At 34.8% G+C, this 11250-nt stretch overlaps 1 protein-coding gene across 1 annotated transcript; it reads left to right on the top strand.

The window, feature by feature from the left end:
• The first annotated feature begins 7245 nt into the window (after nucleotides 1–7245).
• On the top strand, nucleotides 7246–10231 carry LA1 (La protein 1). The gene is made up of 10 exons (XM_079047318.1): nucleotides 7246–7429; nucleotides 7517–7595; nucleotides 8034–8183; nucleotides 8289–8431; nucleotides 8528–8676; nucleotides 8773–8868; nucleotides 8945–9239; nucleotides 9322–9469; nucleotides 9599–9677; nucleotides 9927–10231. Exons 1-10 carry the CDS (start codon nucleotides 7379–7381, stop codon nucleotides 10042–10044), a joined length of 1308 nt encoding a protein of 435 aa, XP_078903444.1. The 5' UTR covers nucleotides 7246–7378; the 3' UTR covers nucleotides 10045–10231.
• The last annotated feature ends 1019 nt before the right edge of the window (nucleotides 10232–11250 follow it).

Below are 11250 nucleotides of genomic sequence, written 5' to 3'. Positions count from 1 at the left end.
TCGCCATCAAACATAAACAATCATCGATATCCCACTTCCCTTCACGATTCAAACCAACAACTTCCCAATAACCCAAAATCGAATTCTCAGTCGATACAAACCTATCGACACAAATTGATTTTATCACTCCTCATTCGCTTTTCATTCACGAATCAACAAAATCGAGTTCGTCATGTCGACGATTTTCAAAACCAACACACAGTCTATGGTGACATCGACCAAATCGATATCTATCCCAATAACGAATCCAGACACCAAAATCCATCTATCGACCATTGATCCTGAAATCAGTATACAACCTTCGAAATCAATACATCAATTTATCCTTTTCGTCAATCGACATCAAACCATTTATCAGTCTTTTGAATCATAATCGATTTCCCAAAATCGATTCTCATATGACCCAACTATCCAGTCGATATCCATTAAAGAACCATCGTCCTCAAGATGTTCTTCAAGCAACTACATCAGTCAAAACTTCAATTCAACTATCGACTCCAACTTTCTCTTTTCAAAAATCGCTTCCCAGTCGATACAAGTAACAACTAACGAACATTGACCCTTTGCAATTGATTTTCACATTCATCAACTCCTTCGTTTTCTATCCAGCCACAATCAATCTCATTCGAAACAAATAACCAAAAACAACCAATTTTGATTTCGAAATCAATCGACCCAAAGCTATTTCTGTTCGATGCAAACGATTTTGACTTTTGCTCATGTTTGACTTTCTGTTCATCAGACGATAATCTCCAAATCAAATTCGATTTTGAATTCTGATCGACTTTCAATGCTTCAGTCGATTAACAACAAAACATGCGATTTAGTTTCGAATCATATACACATTCAATGGATGCGAACTCAGATCAAAATCGTCAAGAACAATCGATTATCAAGATATATGATGATTCGATGGTACAAGTAGGTAAAGCATTTGTACTATACAAAACATAAACGGCGACTTGAACTTCATCACCAATATCGGATAAAAGTTATTAATTGGACTGAAAACTGATATAAAGGCTTTATGGATCACTATTATGAATCAAATGATGATTTGGGCTCAAGATAAATTGGACATGAACAATAATCAAAACATTTGAAATTAGGATTCAGGATCGACGAACAGTAATATGAAAACGATTGGGCTCAACATTTGGATTTATGAACAGTGAAATTAAATCTTTTGGATTGGGCTTGATCAAAAAAAAATTGTTGGATCACCAATGGGGTAAAAACGGATAGGATCCAACGAAACAAAACGATCAAAAATGAAAAACGTAAATCACGAATCGAAATCATGGATGTTTTGGAATCCATTTGAGAATTTGTGATACCTTTTTGACGAATCGAGATCCATTTGCAACGAACGAATCAAATGTAGAAGATCTTGGTTCTTTTGTTGGAACGAGAAAATCTCCAATTTGAACATTGTACCACCCATTATGCGTGATGTACAACTCGTTCTTCGTGTTCTTCGTGTTCTTCAACGATCCAAGAACATCTTCAAAAGAACCACTAACACTTTTGGGTTTTGACTTCAAATTCAATGCAACATTTGGAGATTGTTGCTTTGGAACCCAAATTTGCTTCATGGATTTCGGATTCACAACAACATTCGACGAATTTTGTGAATAAACCCACTTGTTCTTCCGTTTAATCTTCTTCTTCTTTTTCTTTCTCATCTTTTTGCATCTTGAAGACTTGATTTCATGAACAAACCCACTTTCCACAACTTCAACTTTGCAAGTTTGAATCAAATCTTTTGGAGTTTGATACTTGTGAATTTCTTGGATTACCGGCTTTCGATAACGAATCATTCCTTCAAACGAATCACAAGAACACAAAATATCATCGGTTTGAACTCCAATCGAGCAAAAAACTTTTTCATCTTCATGAGAATCAACTTGAATCTTCTTATCATGAACTTCAAGAACATCAAGAACATCACATTGAACTCCATTGTCTTGAACTTCAACAAACTTAAGAGCACGAAGATCATTTGGGTTTTCAATTAGAGAAATGTATTTCTTATTAAACAAATTTCTTTCTTCTCCTTCCTTTTGATTTCTACTACAGACTAATATGGACAAGGCAATTTTATTCAACCATACAATCTTACAAAGTGGTTGAAAAATCAAGCTTCCATTATCATCCTTCAAATCTCCATAAGAAGCCATATTACCCCATGAAATCAATTTGCTTAACACCAACCCATAAAATTGATCTTCATTGACTTTGTATTTGATATCTTCAACGATCACAATCCAAGAATCATACGGAAAATCCACCATGATCACGAGAACTTGAAAATTTTCTAGAGAGAGAAAGTGATTTTGAATGGGTTTTATAGAGAGAGAAGGTAAAAATCACTTGAATTCTAGTGAAGAAAATCGAATTTTGAATAGAATCAAAGATGAATTCGATTTCTATAATCCAAAAACTCTCTAAATCACGAAGATCAAAGATCAAAAAATGGATCACCAAATCAAGAAAGCCACCATGGATCAATTCTTGATACAATCAAGAACACCCGCTCTGATACTAATTGTAGTGGTGTTGATTATGATGGCATGTGCGGAATAAGAAAAGATCTAGTGAATCATCATGTAAACTATGAACACAAGGAGTAAATAAATCTTGTTAAGCTCTCATTAGATCTTGAAAGAGTATACAAATGGATCTTGTACAAATTCTCTCTCTAGACTAACACTCCAAAATGTGTTGGGTTTTAGTATACTACAACATCCTATGGTGCACATACAACCCTAAATACCTTGGATCTATGTTTTCTCTATTATACATGCAAATATGAAGTTTCCAAGATATTACCCTATACTAGCATACAAATATCATATACTTGGGGTAATAAAATAGATAGAATACATACCTTTTTTTGATGTAACTTGTCTTCATGAAGCTTGAGTGCCTAGTGCCCCAAGTGTGACACCTCAAATGGTTCACACAACACCATGAACACTTGGAATAACCTTGAGAATAAGGATACTTTGGTTCTCTCTAGTGAAATCGGCCTTGCCCTTTTGTGTACACACACTAGTGCCCATTTCACCAACCAAGGACATCTTTATATAGTGTGGATATTAGGGTTAAACCTTAATACCCATGACCTTTCATTTCATATGATCCATGGGTTAAACACTCCATGGACTATCCATGAAAGCTTAGCCCAACCTAAATGAACTTGGCCCATCACACACATATATCTTAGAGTCCATATTTGATTAGTTCCTTTTGATCACTTAATTAATTATAAATTAATTCTTGCTCAATACTAATTAAATAATATGATTATATATTAATATATTAGAACTTATAATATATTAATATAAATCACTAGTATCCTTTTTCCTCATCTTGTCTATCCAATTGTCCAGATGCCATGCAACCCAAATGGACCATGCCGGGTCGGGTCAAGTCTTACCAATTATAGTTATGGACTTGGACATTAATCCAACAAAATGATCATCTCTAAATATGAGTGTCACTCACTTCCTATTTATAGGAAAGACAACTCATTCACACATCAATAAGGGTAAGCCACATCCAAGCGTGACTTTGCACCCTAACAGACCCTTGAAAGGGTTAAGAGTATGAAGTGGTAAGTAAGAAGGATGTTATGTGTAGGAGTTTGAGAGGAATTGATTCCAGCGTCGAGGACAGTTCAGACACTTCACGGCATTGAGTGAGTTACCTTCCAGTAGAAGTGGGTATACGGCCACAATGCCGGTCCACTAGTAGGAGTTGTTTGATTAGATGATTGTCTTTGTGATAATTATCTAGGTTTGCTACTACTTTATATGTTTATGTGTTGGCATGATATGATGATATGTGATAGTAGTATTAGGGGGAATAGTCCCCGTAACACGGTCGTAAGGACCTGAGGATTGGTCGGGCACCCCATAATTGCACGACAATATATATGTTGTATGGTATGTGGTAGGATGGGGGAACTCACTAAGCTTTGTACTTACATTTTCAGTTTTGTTTTCAGGTACCTCTTCTTCGAAGGGGAAGGAGTCGGCATGGTAGCAACGCATCGCACACATATGATTTCCGCATTTTGAGATCCATGGGATTGTACTCTGACATTATTACTATTTTGATGATATGGTTGAGACATGTGAATATGTTATATGAAATGATATGAATCTAAGATGTTCTTCAGTAAACTGTTTTATAAGTGACTTAATTAAAAACAAAATTTTTGGTCTTGAAAATTGGGTTGTTACATCGTAGCTGGGTTCGCCAACGGGGTATATATACAATGCATTGAGCCCCTAGAGAATGACGAGATGATTAGTTCTCTCGACCAATTGGATTTAGTAAACAAGGGTTGTAAGACTGCAGTAGGACTACGAGGTGACCAGTTCTCTCATAGGATTTGGAAGTGAGAATTCCATATGAACGTAGGATATCTGTATGATTTCAGTTTCTTAGTTTTAGGGTATAAAGCCCTATAATCAGATTCTTACGAGTTTTGAGCCTTGCAATATTCTGATTTGAATTGCTTGTAATATTTTAATGGTTTAGTTTATTCAAACTTGTTTTAAAAACATGTTTTGAATTATATTGTTGAAGTTAAAACCCATGTAGCTCATGAGACAATGATTGTGTTACATATTTGTTTAAATGCTATGTATTCCAAGTATTGAGATACAACCTAAAGAGCTGAGTTGAGACAGATAGTAGAGAGTCAATGGATATAAATTAGGCATAACTTCCATTACGTAAGCAACCTTTCAACTTTACTATGGTTTATTTGTATCAGTTGTAATACCCACAAGAATATTTTTACAAATATATTTGTAAATGAAATGAGGAAATTTCGAGAGAATATTTCATAAATGAGACCCATTGACAAAAAAATGTTTTGTAAAACCATTCTATTTTAATGTATAAAAGATCGGGAGTTACAAGTTGGTATTAGAGTCATAGTTTAAGAAACTTAGGTTTGGGATGTCCATATATAGGCTTAAACTACAAGGTGAATGAAGGAACCACAGTGGTTTAGGGCCATTACTAGTGATATGAGTAGGTCCTATGAGTTATAGCAAGGTTTGCTCTCGTGTAAGAATGAAATGTCATTTTTGTAAAATGACATATGGATTGGCTCTCCTCGTAAAGATATGTTACGAGTGTGAAAAGGGGATTATTGTCATAGTTATTATGATAAAACGATGCATAAAGGTGATGTGTGTCCTAGTATGTGGACAATAATTAGGGAATTGTGTTGTTCGATGCTACAGTGATAGCACTGACTAAAAAAAATCCAAAATGGAAAATAAAATAGTCATGAAGATAAAGAGAAATGGTGTGGCAGGTGTCGTGGTAGACGCTTAAGAAAAAGTTTAGTGGGAATGTTTTGATGTTACCATTTTGTTATCTGAGGGACACGAGATAATGGGTCAAGACTTTTAAGAAGGTAAGATATAGCCCATACGTGTTAAAGGACATAACTGGTATAATAAACTCACTTCCGGATAAACCACCACACAAATTTGGACTTTTTTAGTAATAATTTATTTGATTTGAACTCTCCAACTATAATCCTTAAATTATATATATACAACATCAAGCACATAGTTAAACCACATAACTTCTTTGGGTAATTAATATATCATTTTCATGATACATCATATAATATCTTTGTTATAAATCATGCAATCCCCGTTTAAATACATCATGCACCCTTGTTGTGATGTCAAATAACATCAATTCGTTAAGTATGTAACACCCGTTTTCCAGGATGGATCAGTTGGGGACTTAGAGGGATCAAAGGAAAGATTTTGGGGAAAAATCAAGTGTCACGACGTGGTGAATGGATCAGCACGACGTGGCATGCTAAATGCATGAAACACACATCTAATGGCAGCCACGACGTGGCAAGAGGAATGCCACGACGTGGCAGCAACTACAGCCCAAGCCCATGATCTTTTAGGGCTTCTTACATATTTAAGCACCTAATCTCAAGGATTATGACATCTTCTTCAGCCTCCAACCCTTCAACAACAAAACCCTAGCCTCCATGGATGTTTATGAGATTGTTTGCTTAATTGAAGAGCTTGTTCTTGGATTTTGGTGAAGTTTGAGGAAGGTGAAAGATTATTTTGGTGCAAGGGAGAAAGGGACCAACTTGGAATCATCATCTCCTTCAGATTTTTGAGTTGTTGGAGGCATAAAGCTCTCGTCTTGACCTTTTTTCTTCTTGATGTTAGTTTACGCTTATTTTATATGATTTTGGTCCCTTCTTTGGGTGCTCTTGGAGTTTGAAGAACTCCAGAGCTTGTGATGGCTTTCTAAGGTCATTAGGCTTCTGACAAATAAGAAAATGAGACATGTTCGGAGTACCTTGTATGTATGATTAAGTTATAGCCTTATTACGGACTTAATGTACTTAGATTTTTAGATCTTGCCTAGGGGTGAGGTTCTAATGGATAAAGTTGGAAACTTTATCCATTAAGTCATGGAAAAGGATTTGATCTGAAATTATGGGTTTAGATCTGTAAGGATTAAGCTCTTAATGAAGAATATGGCCTTTGGCCACGGACCACGACATGTCGAAGGGCTTGTCACGTCGTGGTAGGGTCCTGCATATCGACTTTTTTGTCATGACATGCCCACAACGTGGCCAAAAGGTCTCCACGCCGTGGTGAGTGTTGACTTGATTGACCGTTGACTTTTGTTAACCATTAATCATTGACTTTTGACCAGTTTGACTTTGGGTCAAACTTGAAGGACTTGTATTATTGATTAATGATCTATCTTTGTTTGGTACTAATTGGTTCGCGGGGGCGATCAGTGCAGGGAGTGAAGACGTTGTGTTTCCTTTGGTCTTCGATTCAAGTGAGTTTCCTCACTATATTACATATGCCATAATATGGTGTATGCCAGACTAGTTAAATCTTATTGCTGATTGCTGTTATGTGTATTTACCGAGTTGCTGATAACTCCAAAACTGCTGATATGAAAGCAGACCTGCTTTGAAAATCCATTTCTTTAACTTAAATCATAGAGACCATACGAATGAAAAACTAATTTCGAAGGTGTCATGACTATGGATAGACAACAATTTTATACTAAAATTATTTTTATATCTATAATCTTATTAAAAAAAAAGCAACAATAAAATATAATAAATATATGATATTTTTGTTAATGGTTATTTCTTAAGGTCCATTTGGTCAAACCCATTAAAAGTGGAGGCGTGCTTTCGAATTTTCCCCAATTAACTGAAACAACCACGCCCTCCATAAACCCTCATCTTCACAAATCAAAACCCTAAAACCGCTCCCGCACTCCCCGCTGCATCTTCTTTCCCTTTGCCTCTCTTTCTCTCTCTCATACACAGATTGCGAAAATGGTAGCGAAGCAATTGGATGAAGAAACCGTTAAGAAAGTGATTCGACAGGTTTGAACTCGTAGATTTATCTCTGATACAGTTGAATAACTTCACCAAGTCTGTGTTTTTTGTTAACCATTGATAATCTTTTTGCAGGTTGAGTTCTATTTCAGTGATAGTAACCTTCCAAGGGATAATTTTCTTAAGAATACAATTACTGAGAGTGAAGATGGCAGTATCCTTTTTCCTATGCATATGCTTGTCTACTTGCTAACTTGTTCTTTATAATCCATCTGCTCCTTTGAATCATAAGTTAAAACGCAGTAAAAAAAGACATATTTAGCGTTGTGGTCAAGCCTAGTTCAGATTCATTTAATATTGATTTTGTCACAAATCTAGTTCTATCATTATGGTACTTGCGGTATTTGTCATAAGTTTAAGGTATTGGCTACCTTTTGTTGTATAGTTTATCTATAAGAACCTGGGAAGTTGAAAGTGTGACCGATTAAATATCTAAATCGATGTTGCTGAAGTTGAAGTTCGTGTTAGATGTTAAGTTAAAACGCAGAAAAGATTGCTATAATATTGTCATTTGTTGTGCTTTTGTCTCTGTTTGAAAAGAAAAACGTTATCTTGTGTTAGATACTCATGCTTTTCTTAACAAAAAGTACAGTGGTAAGCTTGGCATTGATATGTTCTTTTTCCCGAATGAGAGGTCATCTGGGATTGGGAGATGTAAAGGCTGAAGATGTTCCAGAAGATACAGTGGAAGCTGTGGCTGAGACATTAAAGAACTCAACTACTCTTAAAATTTCTGAAGATGGTATGAGTTTATAGATGCCATGGCTTCTCTGTTTGTTAAATCTCTCTTCTAGTTATTAATTCTTGATTTCTTATGTATTGATCTATACAACTATTTATCTTTCAGGAAAGAAAGTCGGAAGGACCACAGAACTCCCAAAAGAAGAAGTGGCAATTGAGCAATTAGATAGTAGAACAATTGCTGCATCACCAATTGAGTATGATGTAAAGCTTGAAGAGGTTGAGTCCTTTTTTGGACAATCTGCCAAGGTAAAAAGGATGCTTCATATCACATCCTCTTCCTATTTCCTATGTCTCCTTTTTTTTTTACTGAATCTCATCATACTTTTCTTATTCCTAATTCAGGTTAATAGTGTGAGGTTACCTCGACATGTTGGTGATAAAAGGGTATTTTGTGGAACTGCTCTTGTTGAGTTCTCATGTGAGGAGGATGCCACAAAGATTTTGACACAAAGCTTGACTTTTAGAGGTGCTGAGTTGGCACTAAAACCAAAGTAAGCCATAACTTTATGTCATTTCTTAATTGAAAAGTATCTTGGATTCTCGGGATCTTAACTTTGTGTCTTTATCTCTCCTTTTACCAATTTAAGGAAAGAGTTCGATGAGCAAAGAGCTAAAGAAGAAGAAGCCGAGTCAACTCGCCGAAACATGCTACAAAATCGTAAAAACAGTCCTCAAGAAGAAGAGTAAGTAACTAAAGTCTTGTTTAACTTTTCATTCAAGATATTTGTCTAAATATCTTTTAAATTGTGATGTTAACAGCTACCCAAAAGGGTTAATTGTTGCGTTTAAGTTGAAGAGCACTACATCTGAAGATCCTTCAGTTGAAAAGGGTAATGAGGTAAAATCAGAAACAGAAGGAAAACCTGATTCCATGGAATTGGGTACTGAAGAGGGTGAAACAAAGGTTGATGCTGAAGATAAAAAGGAATCTTCTCCTGAGAGTGAGGAAAAAACAGAGACTAAGAAATTGTCTGCTGACATGTACAAAGACAATAAGGATGTTGTTTTACGTGAGGATCTTAAAAGTGTCTTCCAGAAGTTTGGTACAGTTAAGGTATGTCATTATTATCTTGTTAGTTTTTTTCATTTAAATTATTATTTTGCTTTTTATTTTTATAAAATGTTGTTTTTTTCAGTATATTGATTTCAAGATGGGGGAGGAATCAGGATACATTAGGTTTGAAGAAGCAGAGGGTTCACAGAAAGCTCGTGCTGCTGCTGTTCTTGCTGAAGAAGGTGGTCTGATTGTGAAAAATTATGTTGCTATTCTAGATACAGTAACAGGTAAGCTAAGACATTGCATGTTTTAAGTGCAAAAATCTTTGTATTTTAAATCTTAATTTATTTATTCTTTTCCTATTTTTGGTATGAGAAATATAAAAAAGTAAGGGTAAATGTGTAAATTGTTTTCAGGGGAAGCTGAAAAGGAGTACTGGAATATGCTCCGTGGTCAAGAGAAATTCCGAGGAAATAATAAAGGCAATTGGAGCAGGTTAGTGTTTTTTTTTTTTTTTTTTTTTTTTTTTTTTTTTTTTTTTTAAACTTTTCTTGTTACTATTTTATCGATTTAGCTACTAGCATGATGTTAATAATTATAAAATATAATAGCTCAATGGCTAAATCCATAAAATGGATAAACTACACTGATTTTCTGTATTCAAACTTTAGTGGCTAAGTTAATAACATATTGAATGTTTTGCCTTTTTAATAATTACAAATTATAAAAAATCTTGTTTATTAGGGGAGGAGGAAAGAACAACAGAGGTGGAAGACAATTTAATGGGAAAAATAATCGATCGAGAGACAATAATAATTCTGGAAATCGACCAAACAAGTTTCATAAAGTTGCAGCTGCTTGAACCTGGTAAATCTGGTTGCCAATGGAGCCTAACTTGGGTCTGTTTTAATGTTTAATTTAGGGCATGGTTACTTTTTCAACCATAAAACTGTCGTATTAATATGTTATTTTTGTTATTGTGGCAACTATATCATAAAACTATTATAGCAACGTATTTTTTTTAATGCAAGTTGAAGTTTTGTTTTCAATTTCTAGTATATATGGGGACTACTGCTCCTTTTACTTGACCATGCTTTACTTTGGTCTTGATTTATATACATTTTACTTTGGTCTTGATTTATATACATTTTTGCATATACTCCCTCCGTCCCATATTAATAGTCCATGTTTCCTTTTTGGTTTGTCCCAAAATAATTGCTTACTTCTAAAAATAACTATATATTTTACCATAATACCCCTCATTGTTAGTTAAATTATCATAAAATTAAATGCAACTATCATAGAATTAAATGCAACAGAAGGGTAAGACTGTTATTTTATTTAATAAAGTTAATGGTAATTAATGTTTTAAACTGTGTTTTTTGTCTGTGGACTATTATTTTGGGACGGAGGGAGTATAATATAACATGCTTTGATTTGTGTCTTAAATAACCTTTTTAGGCTAGATTTCATAGTTGTAGATGGTTGTATTTTAAAGATCAAATCGATTTACCTATAGATGGTTGAATTCATGTATAGTATGATTTAGAATATACACATCATGTTAAAAGTTCATCAAAGTAGAAGGATTCTACATGAGCATATAGAAGTTGCGTATGATGCTTATTTCCAAAAATAACTATAGGTCTTCATTTATCCTAGCTTGCTTTCCTTTTGCGCATCCTAGTATCTTTGTAGATCAAGGTCATGTCCGCCTAGTATTGAGACGTGGATTTCTAGGGGGAGGGGTAGCGTTGTATAATGTAGAGGATATTAAGTTGAGAAGATATACCATAAATGTAGGCTCTTTGAATGGGAAGTCGTTGGATACTCGGATCTAATGAAGGTTTTAAGGAAATCAAAATGGCATAGCTTGTATTTAAGAGATTAAGGTGGTGGTGGTGTTGTTTTTTTTTTTTTTGTTTTTTTTTTTTTTTTTCTAAAAAGCCCCTTCTGACCTCTTATTGTTGCGCTGCGCAATACACGCGCATTACTTGACCATTTGCAGTTGTTTGTTTTTCAGAAGACTTCTGACTTGAAAAGTGTTGCGTGGCGCAGCATTTGATCT

The sequence above is a fragment of the Lactuca virosa genome, chromosome 5, assembly GCF_052849685.1.
Source record: "Lactuca virosa cultivar CGN04683 chromosome 5, Lactuca_virosa_CGN04683_v6, whole genome shotgun sequence".
Lineage (NCBI taxonomy): Eukaryota > Viridiplantae > Streptophyta > Magnoliopsida > Asterales > Asteraceae > Lactuca > Lactuca virosa.
This window is presented reverse-complemented; position numbering and strand designations above follow the sequence as displayed.

What these genes read in the sequence shown, in the direction of transcription:
- LA1 (XM_079047318.1), top strand. Translation starts at nt 7,379, where the DNA reads ATGGTAGCGAAGCAATTGGATGAAGAAACCGTTAAGAAAGTGATTCGA. An exon ending in AGAAGTTTGGTACAGTTAAG is followed by an intron (nt 9,240 to 9,321) that starts GTATGTCATTAT and finishes TGTTTTTTTCAG; the next exon opens with TATATTGATTTCAAGATGGG. An exon ending in AATAAAGGCAATTGGAGCAG is followed by an intron (nt 9,678 to 9,926) that starts GTTAGTGTTTTT and finishes CTTGTTTATTAG; the next exon opens with GGGAGGAGGAAAGAACAACA.